We start from the raw sequence: 14,156 nt of genomic DNA, 5'->3' as shown, positions 1-14,156 counted from the left end.
GGCGGGCTCCGGGAACCGGAGCGGCCGGGAAGCGGCGCGCGCGGAGGTGGGGCCGGGTGCGAGGCGCACGCGCGGGGCGCGGCGGGAGGCGGTGCGAGCCTCGCACGCGGCGTTCCCCGCGCGCCGCTTCCCGTGAGGAGGAGCGCGCGGCATGGCGGGCACCGGGACGGAGCCGCGCCTGGACCCGCACCGCCTGCGGCCGCCGCGGCGCGGCACGACCCAGCGCGACCTCACCAGCGCCCACATCGAGTCCTTCAACTATGCCATCAGCGAGGGCGTCTATCGCGCCGTGCAGGTGCGGGGGGCGCGGGGAGCGGCGCCGGGCCCTCCCCCGCCCCCGCCGCCCTAACCCGGTGCCATTGCAGGATATACCCTCGGTGGAGTTCGCACTGAAGGACACCCGGCTGGCGCTGACGCTGGTCGGGGTGTCCATCGCCCCTCCCGCCGTGCCGGCCGGGACGGTGTGCCAGGAGAGGAGGGTGTTCCCGGCAGAGTGCCGCGGGCTCCGCAGCACCTACCGCGGCAGGATCACCGTAAGTGCCCGCGCCCCGCCGCCCGCCTGCCCCGCACACGCGTGTTCCTTTCCCGGCCGAGTTCCGCACACGCACGTTCCCGTCCCGGCCCTGTGCTGTAGCTTTAAAGGCCCCTTTCCGGCTCACCGATACCACGCGGGGTTCAGGGAGCGCTGCCTCCCCTGGGCTCTGGGGTGCTGATGATGTGCGGCCTCGCTTTTTTTTCCCGCACATCAAGCTTGTCGTGGTCTTGACCCCGCTGCCCTTCTTTCCCGTTTTTTCCTGCAAGCAGCCAGCCAGCTTGGAAGACCTTGGATGGAGACCCGTGTCATCCCAGAGAGCAGCATAATCCAAATCTTGTTTCTGCAGGATCCAGGTTTCAAAAGTCCAGAGCTATAAATCTCTCCTGGTCACAGGTTCATGGTTTTTGCGAAGAGCTTTGAAATTTGCCTGGAGAGGAAGCATCACCAGCAAATATTTTCCTTTGCAGTGTGAAAGGATTGTACATTGCTGTGTTCTGTTAAAATGATGTAGTTATGTCTGAGCTGATTGCTTATGTGAGGCACCTGGTGCAAATGGAGTGTTTGCTTGGAATTTCAGGTTTTTTGCTTGTTTTCGTTTTTCTTGGTTTTTTTTTTTTTTAATTTCTCTGAAGCTGTACACCTTGCCGTGATAAAAGTCACTCTAAGCGACCTTATCTGAAAATGAAAGTGGGGCAGTGCAGATTGTTCATAGCTGTATTCCCAGTGGATCTTAGATTTTCCTGATCTACAGCTGATTTTATTTTTCTTACCTGAATTATTTCCCATCTCTTTTTTTCCCCCCACCATCTGTGTGTTTAATTATTTTTTGAATGCTTGGAGCAGTTAGAACAGTTTGCTGTGCCTTTTGTGAAAAGGCATTGCCTTATGCTGGGACAGGTTAACCTCTCCCCTTCCCTGCCCATGCACAGCAGAAAACAGTCAGTAATCATTCCCTGTTTCCACTGTGCTGCCTTAGCTCCATATCCCTCCCTTGGTTCCCACTGCCCCAGAGTAGGATGTGAGCCCCAGTCTGCTGAGCAGCTGTAGACCCTTAGTCATCACTTCAGGTGTAGACCAGGCTGTAGCAGTCCCTGTGTAAGGCTGCCCTGTGGATTTAAAGAGGCATAGTAGTATTTCCCTTCCCTTTTTCAGTAGTTTCTGAGACTCAGTTTACTAATTTTTGCTGCTGCCAGATGTTGAACCCATGTTCCTGTATTGCAGTACCAATGTTTCTTTCCTGCAGGACAGCAGCTATTTCAAAGCCCATCATTCTGCATGTAAAGTTAGGATTCTTTGCTCCCACAGTCTTCCTGCAGACCCGCAGCCAGACCTTGTTAATAAACTTTCTTTCCTGCATGCTTTTCTTTCTTGCTTTTAAGATCACTCACGAACATGCTAGGTGAAGAAAGGTTTTGTCAGGCCTGTAGTGTGGATGTCTTTTCAGTGGACACTTGCTGTCTTCTGCTTTTAACTGTTACCTTCTGAAGTTTCCTTTCCTGTGGCTGTCTTTTTTTATTTAGGCTGCTCTGTTGAAGGGTCTGGAAGGCAAAGGAGGCCAGACCAACTTTGTTTGCTCACCTAGCAGCTTCTTTACCTGACTCTAGACTTGTAAGACTTGTATGATTTTCTTCTGTAAACCCGTGTTGACTGTTCCCCAGAGTCTAATCTTTATGCATGTATCTACTGGCTCTTTTTTTTATTATTGTTACCATTTTACAGTGATACAAGTCTGTTCAACTGTTTGTGGTTGTATGATAGGTGCAATGAATATAGCAGGAGATATTAAAAGGGCAACTTAACTTGATTACTGTTGGTGTTGTGTTGTTTTAGGCCGACATCAGCTGGTCAGTGAATGACATGCCACAAGGGACTATCAAACAACCCTTAGGGTATATTCCAATCATGGTGAAGTCCAAATTGTGCAACCTCTGTGGTTTTTCTCCACAAGACCTTATGAAGCATCATGAGGAAGAAGAGGTAACAGGGATTTTGAGGGTCAGGAAAGTCTGTGTTTTACCTGAACAGTCTGTCAGGTCACCTTCTCTTTGCAGGGCTTGAACATTTATATTTTGTTTCAAGTCTGACTTTCCATTTTCTCTTGAAAGCAGATTGTTTATGGGGGCTCAATGAAGCAGCTTGAGAAGTTGCAGCCATAGCTGTTCTTGAACACAGGGATCTGTTTGGTGTCAATACCTACAGTTTTGGTATAGAACCTCTCAGCTGCTACACAGCAACTGAGAGTGCTGTGAAGGGGACTCTGCAGAGAGAAAGATTTGTAGAACAGGCATTGAAAGAGACATTTCCGATTTGTCTTCTGCAGCTTTTTCCCTGTCTCCCCAGTAGCATTTTAGCTGTCTGTAATTGAATACAGACTTATTTAGCACTGCATTTTGAACTCGCAAAAAAAGAGAGAGAAAACTACAAAAGAAAATCAGAAAAGTAAGCTTGTATGTGACCAGAGATATTTTGCTCTGAAAATCCTTCTGGTTTATAAACTCAAAATGAGAACTTCAGAGCACTTACTTTAAAAAGTTAATGTCAGCTATTCAGAGATGTTCCATTGATCACAAAGGCTTTTTCTTCCTCTAAATTGTGGAACATGCATCCTTTTCCTTGCACTCTGCTACATTTATACTTCATAAGTCCCTGCTAAGGAGTGTAGCCTTTCCAAAAGCACTGCTGAATCATGTCTTGCTATTTCCTTGCTATTAAATGTTTGGGTTTTGTGTGTAGTATAGGCATTTTTTTCTTTTACTCACAATGCCAGTTCTGAGTTTCTAAGTATATTAACATGGTTTTTCTTCTCCTGACAGGAAATGGGAGGCTACTTTATAATCAATGGCTTAGAAAAAGTAATCAGGATGCTGATTATGCCCAGGCGAAACTTCCCTCTTGCAATGACAAGACACAAGTGGAAAAACAGAGGCCCTGGTTTCACAGAGTATGGTAAGCTCAGCAGTTTCCTGCAGCATCGTAGTAGTAAGTGCTTGAGGACAAACACGAGTGACCATCTGTAGCTGAATTTTGGTAGTTTGTTTTGTTACAGTTCTTGCTGCACATAAGGGTAAACACACCACCATGATGGTACAAGCAAGCAGCAGGGACTTGCCTTGTGGGAGCTGTCTGAGCTATCCATGGGAAGTGAGGAGATTTTATTCCAGGCTTTGCAGTATTTGCCACCTTTTGTTGTGTGGAAGGTGTAACTAAATCCCCACCTTCAGTACAAGTCATTGTGTAATCTACTGAACTAATTTCACTGATTTTGTCCATACTTCATGGTGGCAGATTTAATATTCATGAAGCAGAGTAAACTACGTTCATGTCAGCAAAACCAGTTTAAAATTGAATTAAGCTAGCAAATGTTAAATAGCATTTTAAACTCAGGTGTTGCCAGGTGCTGATTTGACTGGACCATGGTGCTTGAGCACACACTGTAGTTCCATGCTAGTTTATTTCAAGGCAGTGCCAGATTAGATGGTCCTTTTTTGTTTTATTTTTCTTTGTCCTGCAGATGATGGTGTGGAGCTGGATCAGGCAACACTGCTGCTGCACAGCCACCCAAACACAGAGATAAGAGTGCCATTAGGAACACTACTTGTATGTTACTCTGTCCTACAACCAAAGGTTACAAACAGGATAGTTGAGGCCTGGATCTTTCTTTAAAAACTTTGTGCATCTTCCAAGCCTCTCAGCAGATGTACTGGCTGTCCTGAGACACAGCCCTCTTTAGCTAAGAGCTGACTTGAGGTCATGTGTTTATTTGAAGTGGCACACTGACAGTGAAGTGAGCGATCTGCCTCATGTTCTCAGCCGTCAAGTACCAAAGTTTCTCTCATTAATTGTCTCGCACCTCCTTGAACATGACACAGGGATGCAGCCACTTGGTTTTGTGCAGCTTATGCTGATGTTGTGATTTTTGCAGGGGTGGTGATGCACTGTGTCAAGGATGAACATACCGCAATAAATATGAACCTTCACTACTTGGAAAATGGCTGTGTCATGGTGAATTTCATTTTTCGCAAAGAGTTATTCTTCCTCCCCTTGGGATTTGCTCTGAAGGTAAGCAGTGAATGCTTGTCATTTCTATATTGAATAAATACAGAAGTTTTGCAAAGCATCTTTATTTTAAGTAATGAGAAGAAGCTAATTCCACTTGGAGTATTTTAAGTCAGCCTTTCAATTCTGATTGGAGAAAGGTCATCCAAACTGTGTAACACTGTAATCAAACACTCGGTCTGCAGCAGAGGAAGTGTCTGTAGGGACAAGAGATGAGGGGAGAGTCACATGATCATGGTTTTGTGGGGTTTTTCTAATGAATGGTCTGGATGGAGATCTTTATCAGTGTATGAATATCCCCTGCATTACTCTCTGAGCATCTCAACCCCAGAGAATTTTGCAGTTTTCATTGTGGAAGGGCATTTGTAGAGCACTGAAAACCTAAATCAGAGGTTAGTATACAGCCTTAGTTCTTTAGCCGAATTTTGTAGACAGATGTTGTTATGACCTTATTTTTATGATCTAATAAATTTCTGTCTCTCAGGCATTAGTTAATTTCCCAGACTACCAGATTTTTGAAGAGTTGGTGAAAGGAAGGGAAGATGACACCTTTTATGCGAACTGTGTTACTGAGATGATGAGAGCAGTGGTGGATGCTGGCTGTTTGACACAGCAAAATGTCCTGGATTACCTGGGAAAGAGCTTCAGAGTGAAACTCAACCTGCCTGAGTGGTACAGCAATGAACAGGCTGCAGATTTCATTCTGAGGTCTGTGTATGGCTGAGATCCAGCGTCATTGTGTGGAATTTAGAGGCATATGTGAGAGTATTATAATGATATGTATTTTAATAGATTGATACAAGTATTCCCAAAACAGTTTCACAAGAGGGTGACAGTTTTTATTTAGATGGGATTTTTGTCATGTCATTGATGAAATACACAAAGGTTGAGGAAGAGAAGGTTAAAGCTAGCTCTGTGACTGCTTGAGGATCCATTTGGTGAACAGAAATATTGCAGTTTATTGTCAGTTTCACACAATCTCTGTCAACTCTGAATAATTTTTATCTTCTGAAATGGCAGAAAAAAGATGCTTTTAAATCTTCTTCTTTCATGAAATAAGTTAGAAAGCAGTGGAAGAATTGGCTTTGAGACTGTCAGTGTGGCAGGCATTCAACTAAAAAATTCATTTTTCTGGTAAAGTGGATGTTTGCTCTTCCTCCAGCTTTAGGAATTAGGTGTGGTTTTCCTTTTTTGTTTGTGCTGGACTGTTGCTCAGCCCACAGTTTTCCATACATGGCTTGATAGCAGTGGAGATTGGGAGTTCCTGTGGCAGGACACTGATAGTGCTAACAGAAATATTTTGTAGTTTACATCTACTAACCTTGTTAGGCTTCTATTTTAAAAAATGGTTTACAATTATTTAGGAGAGACTTGTAGAACATGAAGCTAGCATGAAGAGATCATGGTAGTTGTCCTTCTTCTTTCTCTTCCTTCAGCAATTGTATCTGTGTTCACCTGACCAATAGAACTGAAAAGTTCTACCTGCTCTGTATGATGACCCAGAAGCTCTATGCTTTTGCCAAAGGGGAATGCATGGAAGATAATCCAGACAGTCTTATGAATCACGAGGTGCTTACCCCAGGACAGCTTTTCCTTATGTTCTTAAAGGTAAGGTCATGGCTCCCACATCTTTACATTTCTTTACGGATCAGAAAGTTGGTAATGTGCTTCTGACTTAAACAGGTAACTTACTACTAATCTATTCCAATTCAGTTTATAGGCATACCTCATTTTAGGATGCTGGGAGGAGAGTAGTGGTGTTCAGAAGTTTGGCTGTCCCATGAAATTCACTCTGGAATAGTAGTTCTCATCCCCTGATAAGATACTTCCCTGAGATATTACATAATTCTTAATATTTTTTCCCCTTTAGTCAGAATTTTCTTTAGTATTGTTTTGTTGAAAGACTATAAAAATCTCTCTACTACTTGTGTGATTTGAAAGTGAACTTAGGGAGGCACTTTTGTGCTATGAAAAACAGTTGCCAGGAACCAGAAAAAGTTGTTTTCCTGCCTAGCCCTTGCTCTCAGATCAGCAGGGGAGTTAACAGCCCCTTTTTTGTTCAGTCCTAAGATCCTAAATAGTCTAAAGCATACAGAAGACACAGTGTACACTGTGTACAGAGTTATCCTTGTGGTCAGATTATAGGTACTGTTTATGCTTTGGGTTGTCTGTGCTCTATGAAATTCTCTTATTGTACTTCATTTGCCAGACTCATCACCATTCTGGGTGGAAGTGATTGCCAAGCTGTTGGGTGGGTGTTTTAGTTCTGTGTTGACATATACCATCAGCATCTTGATAGAATGAAGTCAGTGCTGGAAATAAGTCTGGAAAACTGTCAGTTCCTTAAAAGTTGTCCATCATGCTAATTTCAGAAGAGTTCTGTAGCATGTGCAGCTGATGTGCTAGATTAGAACTGATGTTCTAATTCGAGCCTTTCCTGTCCTGTTTTAATTTTAAATCTCTCACTTTTAAACCGTAGGAGAGGCTTGAAACCTGGCTGCAGTCTGTTAGGTTTGTTTTGGAGAAAAGAGCGGAAAAGGCAGATATCAGCCTAAATACAGACAGCCTGGTGAAGGCATTCAGCCTGGCACCAGACTTCACCAAGCCATTTGAGTATCTGCTTGCAACTGGTAACCTGAGGTCTAAAACAGGTAAATCTGCAGGCTTAAGGTGCCTTTTTTTTCCCCCATAAAACAGAATGCAGAACAACGTAAAATTGAGCTCTTAACTGGAAACAACTGCTTGTAGGCAGACATTGTACATTGTAACTGAATAGCTAAAAGGGGTTTGAAAAAAGGGATAGTTGAGGAAAAAGGCAAGATTTATGCACAAGCATAGGCATTGTGCATGGTATAGAACAGGTTAGTTACGAAAGCAAAGCCTCTACCTAGATGAATAGTTGAAATGAAGTTTAGCATTGTTCAAAACAGTGACCATAATTCGATTTGCTTTCCCAAAGATTATTTCTTCTTAGAAGGTGCAACGTAAGACAGAGAAGGGGCATTTTTAAATCACAACTGCCCCATTAGTCATATGAGCTTAAATGATGAGAAACTGGTTTGCTGATTTATATTCAGATTTATCTGATGCTTCCCTGAAGTGTCCAGTATGACAGTGTTGTAATGGAGTGCCCACTAGAAAATGAAGTTAGGTTAAAAACCTGCAGAATTTTGGTAAAACATACCAGCTGCAAATTCCTATTTACTTCACTGGCAATGACTTCCACATGTCTGTAAAGGGAACTTGATTTTAAGGAATAGCTTGCAATTTAAAGTCTCTGGGTCTCTTCAGGTCACTGAGTTGCCTGTGCACATGCACCTGCCTTGTTGGGATCCAATGTGAGCATCTTTAGGGGTTGTCAGTGAAAAATAAGAAACTGTCTTGTAACATCATTCTGTGTTTCTTAAAGCTGGATAAGTTCCTGACATAAATCTCCCCTTTGTTCCCTAGGGCTGGGCATGTTGCAGGCTAGTGGTCTCTGTGTGGTGGGGGACAAGCTGAATTTCATCCGCTACCTCTCCCACTTCCGCTGCATACACAGAGGGGCAGCGTTTTCCCAGATGAGAACCACGACTGTCCGCAAGCTGCTGCCTGAATCCTGGGGCTTCCTGTGCCCTGTGGACACCCCAGACGGAGAGCCCTGTGGGCTGATGAACCACATGACAGCTCTGTGTGAAATTGTCACTGAGATGGTGCCCGTGATAGACATTCCACCTTTGTTATGTTCCCTGGGTATGTTTCACTGACCTGATGGTTTGTGTTCTCCTTTCTTACCTCCCTGCCCTGCAGCCCCGTGCCTGGGAAGGGTTCTTCACACAGCATCACAGCACACTGCCCAGTTGAGAAGTGAAATCAAGTTTGACCTGTACTTACTGGGCTTCTGCTTAGTGGTAAATAACACATTGCTTGTACAGGCACATCAGCCTGTAAAATTCAATGTCAGTCTCTCTCAGCTGTGTGCTGAAGTGTGAAGATGTTCACTGAAGCACAAGGAACTGCACAAGGAATTTCTCACAGCTCTGAGAAACTGGACTAAGCAGTAACTTTTTAATGACTTGAATTGAACTGCAGTTCACTTGTGATTGCCACTATAATGAGAATCCTTACTTCAGTAAGAAAAATGGGAAGGGGAATGACATTCTAAGTTGTATATGTTTTTCATTTTCCATTGAACTTGTCTATGGCTTTGCCAAGAATTTTGTGATGTCTCAGAAAGTTTCTAGGTGTGAACTGAGAAGTGCAGAAATAACTTCTGTGTTTTGTTTGTTTTGGCTGTTGTGTCCATCAACCCCCTCTTGCCACAGGTGTCACCCCCATTGATGCAGCTCCAAGCCAGCCTTACTCAGAGTGCTACAGAGTTGTGCTAGATGGCTCCATGGTGGGCTGGGTAGAGCAGGAGCTGGCTCCTGAGATTGCACAAACTCTCCGCCGTTTCAAGGTTTGTTGTCTTGTTTGAAATGTTTCTTAGTTAAACATCTTGAACATGCAGTGGTCAAAAATAGGAATGTTTTGAACTTCTTAGGCTTCTTTTCTGACCCAGTAAGTTATCTTTGGCTGTATATTAGCATTGGAGTGTGCTTTTGTGTTACCTTTTTTATTGATCCATATGTTTCATCTGTTGGTTTACAAAGTTACAGATTTTGAAAGAACATTTTCTTGGAAAAGGCAGGATAAGACCTATTCTGTCTTTATTTTTTGGTGGAGGCTTTTCGAAAAGTATTTCTAAGAACTCTTCTCTGTAGCTTTTTATTAGTGGCTACACCTGTGGTTGACATTTTCATTGTGTGACCAGGTGGATGCAGTTTAGTTAAACTTAGTGTTTCTAGACTGTTACTTCTTTGCACCAACAGATAACACAAGAGAAGAGATTTCCTGCACGGGCAGAAGTGGTCCTTATCCCAATGACAGGAAAACCCAGCCTGTATCCTGGGCTCTTCATTTTCACTAACCCTTGCCGGATGGTGCGGCCTGTCAGAAACCTGTCCTATGGAAGGAATGAATGGATTGGGACTCTGGAACAGGTGGGGTTTGCATATTCCCATGTTACAGAGGTACCTGGCATCAAAAATGGGTTTGGTAAATATTTATGAAAGAAGCTGAGGATGAGGCTTATGTTGAAGAGCTAGAATAGGTGACAAAAGGGGGTTTTTCACTCCTGCAGATTGATTTCTGGTAAACGTCATAGCTGGACTGTAGAGATCTTTTTGAGATCTTCAAATCTGCTCTCGGTATTAACTTTGTGAAGATTTGAGGTAAAGGATTGCTGTGTTGTGTGTACTATGTCATCTTGTGTTACATCGTGTTTGCCAAATGGCTCCTGGGCAGCCAAGCAGAGGATTGCTGGGGAGCTCATCCACTTGGAACTATTAAACTGGGAGACAGAAAGGAGGACACGTTAGTGCAGTTTTGTATTTCAGGCTTCCTTCCCTTGCAGCTAATCTGTGATAGGTGGTTTACCAGCTATCTGATTTCTCTTGCTAATACACTACAGTGCAGGCAACAACCACAGCTAAAACTGAAATGTATAGAAAGCCATCGGAGACAGCTTTGTTTTGTTTCCTTCCCTTTAAAAAAAGGCAGTGAACAAGCATTATCCAATTTGATGTTTGCAGATCTTCATGAATGTGGCCACTCTGGAGTCAGAGGTGGTGCCTGGAGTGACCACTCACCAGGAACTCTTCCCTCACAGCATTTTGAGCGTGGTAGCCAATCTCATTCCCTTCTCTGACCACAACCAAAGTCCACGGAACATGTACCAGTGCCAGATGGGTAAGTGCTGAAGTACCCAGTGCTGCAAGACCCTGGGCAGAGGGATTAACACCTCTAGTATATTGAATTTCTGACAGTATTATCAGAAAGATGTCCTTAAAACACTACCTCTTTCTCATACTAAAGTATGAGAAAGTAGCAATATGACTGTTCAAAACTCGATTCCCTTGGCAGGATATTGATGCTGCAGAAGCAAATGCTTTTTGGCCTGGAAATACATAACATAGGCCTCACTCTGGGAAACACTGGGGAGAGAACACATATACATCTCCCCCCAAAACAAAACAAGTAAACACACAAAAAAAATCTCCAAGTAAGCAAAACCAGAAACACCACGCTAACCTTAGTGGGGATTTTGAAATTGCAGAAAAGAAAACAAAATTAGATGTAGTAATTATGAAATGCTGTGAAAGGCATTGAGTATTGTGGTTCACAGAAAAATTAGAGCTGGGCTTAGGGCAATTATTAAATTCCAAGGGAGTTAAGATTGATAATCCCTCTAAATTTGTAGTATTTCCAGGTTTTTTCTTAACAAGATACACAGAGGAATAAATCCAAGTTTCCCTCCTTCCCTCCAGGAAAGCAGACCATGGGGTTTCCTGTTTACAACTACAAGGATCGCTCAGATAACAAGCTGTACCACCTGCACACCCCTCAGAGCCCTATGGTGAGGCCCAGCATGTATGACTATTATGGGATGGACAGCTATCCTGTTGGCACCAACTCCATCGTGGCTGTCATCTCCTACAGTGGCTATGACATGGAAGATGCAATGGTAAGCCACCAAAAGGAAAAAATCCTGCTGTTCTGTGAAGGAATTTGATGTGGGGCACTGGGAGTAGGCGTGACACTCAGCTGAGAAGACCCCGCTTTCTTTCTCTGCTGGTCCTCACATCTTCTGGGCAGATTCAGCAGCACAGTGGTTGTGTTGTTACAGCTGGAAGTTCTGGGAGTAGAGCAGAGCTTCATTTGTCCAAGGCTGTGGTCTTCCAGCTTTGAAAAATACTGGGGCTACATGAGGCTTGAGCTTTTTGGAATGCTGACTTACTGGGAGACTTTAAAAAGGCAATGTTCCCATTTTGATCTGATGCTTACCTTTGTAAATATTTTCTTCTTTTAAGTTATCAGCAAGTCTTTAACAGGCTTTTGTTTCTCCCTTTTAGATCGTAAATAAATCTTCGTGGCAGAGAGGATTTGCTTATGGAAGTGTTATCAAGGCAGAGAGCATTGACCTTTCCCTTAAAGCCAGCAGGGCAGGAGATAATTTAGTATTTGGCATCAGGCCTGGCGATCCAAACGTTGGGGAGAAGCTGGATGCTGATGGACTGCCTTTTGTTGGGTCTATCCTGCAGCCTGGGGATCCATTCTACAGCTTCATGAACCTCAACACAGGGGAGACCTTCACTGTGTACTATCCGTAAGTACAGCTTGTCACTCCTGGCTCTGCTTACCCCATGGGGAGAGCAGTTGGCTGTTTCCCTGCAGATGTTCCCTCTTCTCCTCACATAATAGTGTCCATGGAGTGACAGAGAGCATGAAGTTCATGCTCTAGGTGACTCCCAGGCATGTATCACATCTTTTCTCTAAGCCTGTGTGTGCTGCAGAGCTGGCTTATCCCAGGAGGATATTTTTTTTGGTGATTTGCCTGTGCTGGTTGTATGTGGACATGATAACAGTTAAGCCTGCAGCAGACCCCTGGCACATGGAATATCAGGCTGAGGGCTCATCTATAGAAGGAGCACAACCCTGAACAAGGCACTTGTTGTTAATGCTCACACTTTGCCTTCCCTTTCTGCTCTGAACTTCCCTCTCTACTGAAGAACTTAATTGAGTGCTTTATTTTGGGATCCCATCAGTATGGTGTGAATTTATTGGTGGTAGGGAGAGGGGCTGCTGCCTTAACACAGTAGAAATGGCAGTGGGATGCTGTATATCAGATACAAAGTGTGATAACAGATGAACCAGGTTGAAATTATCCTTATTTTAAATCACGGATGGCACATTACCCGATCACCTGAAAGTGGTACCTGAATGGCACTTGGAAGATGCCTTTGTATTGCTTCCTTGCCCTAATTCTTACGCAGTCTGAGTTCCCTCACTACTGAGTAGTACTTTGAAGAATGGTGGTGTTTCTCAGCTGTCCAAAGGCATTTGATAAGTGGTTTAGGTTTTTTGTGTCATTTTCCTTTTGAAACTAAAAATTATTATCAAGCCTGACACCTTTGCTATAATTATTCCTCCACCTACACAGGAGTAAGGAAGTGGGCATTGTGGACAACGTTAGGTTGTGCAGCAATGACCGTGGCACTGGGAAGTTCAAGAAGGCTTGCATCACTGTGAGGGTTCCCCGAAATCCCACTATTGGAGACAAATTTGCCAGCCGTCACGGACAGAAAGGTATCCTGAGCCAGCTCTGGCCCATCGAGGACATGCCCTTCACAGAGAATGGGATGGTTCCAGACATCCTCTTCAACCCTCACGGCTTTCCCTCCCGCATGACCATTGGAATGTTAATTGAGAGCATGGCGGGGAAGTCAGCAGCCCTGCATGGGGTCTCCTATGATGCCACTCCCTTCACCTTCACCGAGAAGAAGTCTGCTCTGAAATACTTTGGTGAGACTTTAGCGAGCGCAGGTTACAACTTCTTTGGCACAGAGAAGATGTACAGTGGCATCAGCGGGGTGGAGCTGGAGGCAGAGATCTTTGTGGGGGTGGTGTACTACCAGCGCCTGCGCCACATGGTCTCCGACAAGTTCCAGGTGAGGACCACGGGGCCCCGAGACGCTGTCACCAACCAGCCTGTCAAGGGCAGGAACGTGGAAGGTGGGATCCGCTTCGGTGAGATGGAGCGGGATGCTCTGCTGGCCCACGGCACGTCCTTCCTGCTGCAGGACCGCCTGTTCAACTGCTCCGACGGCTCCGTAGCCTACGTGTGCACAAGCTGCGGCAGCATGACATCCCCTGTGCTGGAGAAACTGTCCCACTCCTCTGTGACCAGCAGCAGGAGGTATTCCTGCTCCATCTGCAGCGAGGTGGACGCCATCGAGGTTGTACCTGTGCCCCATGTCTTCCGCTACTTTGTGGCTGAGCTGGCAGCCATGAACATAAAAACAAAGCTCAATGTGGAGTAACTTGGTCCTTGGCATGGTGAATAGTTGGAGGGAGGAGGCACATAACAAGTCTTGTCCTTGTCCCTGAGTTTCAGGTATTAAGTCAGTTCTCAGGTTCTTCAAAAGAATTCAAGATTAATTTGATGTTTGTATTGCGACAGGGTGCTTGCCAAGCTGTAGGGCAAGGAAAGATGGCTCTGTTGGTTTGTTTGGACTTCCTAAAGGATCACCAGCTATTGAGATGTGTATGAAAATCAGGCAATATTGCTGCTCCGCCCAAGCTCTTGGGTTGAGAGTGATGGGGTTCTTTGAATTCGGGCTGAAACTATAGGTATGAAGAGGTCATAAAACAGCATAAAGTGAATGCTGGAAATTACAAAAAAAAAATTGTTGTTTTTTTCAAGAAAAATCTTTGAAAAACATATGCCTTAATGATGGGTTTGTGTTGAAGTTATTGTACATGTTTTGTTTTTCTTTATTTCAATACATGTACCTTGAGTCATAAAGAAGGTGGCACAAAGTTCTGGTGCGTGAAGCCACAGCCTTGACTGCAAGTAATCAAGGTTGCCCTGCCAGGTGTGTCCTGGAAGTGTTTGGTGTCACCAAGCCCAGCGGTGCTGGGGTTTGGGGTTTGTTTTGGTGCGTTTGGCTGAAGAAGAATAAAGTAGGCTTATTTTCAGCCTGGC

At 44.6% G+C, this 14,156-nt stretch overlaps 1 protein-coding gene across 1 annotated transcript; it reads left to right on the top strand.

Annotated features, from left to right (window-relative positions):
• The first annotated feature begins 138 nt into the window (after positions 1-138).
• Positions 139-14,154, top strand: POLR1B (RNA polymerase I subunit B). Its single transcript, XM_053974001.1, has 15 exons — positions 139-295; positions 366-533; positions 2,366-2,512; positions 3,349-3,481; positions 4,458-4,594; positions 5,076-5,299; positions 6,028-6,199; positions 7,071-7,242; positions 8,042-8,323; positions 8,896-9,029; positions 9,442-9,612; positions 10,204-10,360; positions 10,939-11,135; positions 11,524-11,777; positions 12,612-14,154. The coding sequence occupies exons 1-15, from the start codon at positions 152-154 to the stop codon at positions 13,489-13,491; spliced, it is 3,372 nt and encodes a 1,123-aa protein (XP_053829976.1). The 5' UTR covers positions 139-151; the 3' UTR covers positions 13,492-14,154.
• The last annotated feature ends 2 nt before the right edge of the window (positions 14,155-14,156 follow it).

The sequence above is a fragment of the Vidua macroura genome, chromosome 3 (assembly GCF_024509145.1).
Source record: "Vidua macroura isolate BioBank_ID:100142 chromosome 3, ASM2450914v1, whole genome shotgun sequence".
NCBI lineage: Eukaryota > Metazoa > Chordata > Aves > Passeriformes > Viduidae > Vidua > Vidua macroura.
This window is presented reverse-complemented; position numbering and strand designations above follow the sequence as displayed.

Excerpts from the sequence above, each read along its gene's own strand:
- POLR1B (XM_053974001.1), top strand. The coding sequence starts at position 152 with ATGGCGGGCACCGGGACGGAGCCGCGCCTGGACCCGCACCGCCTGCGG. Across the intron at positions 3,482-4,457 it reads CCCTGGTTTCACAGAGTATG|GGGTGGTGATGCACTGTGTC; the intron begins GTAAGCTCAGCA and ends TGATTTTTGCAG. Across the intron at positions 11,778-12,611 it reads ACCTTCACTGTGTACTATCC|GAGTAAGGAAGTGGGCATTG; the intron begins GTAAGTACAGCT and ends CCACCTACACAG.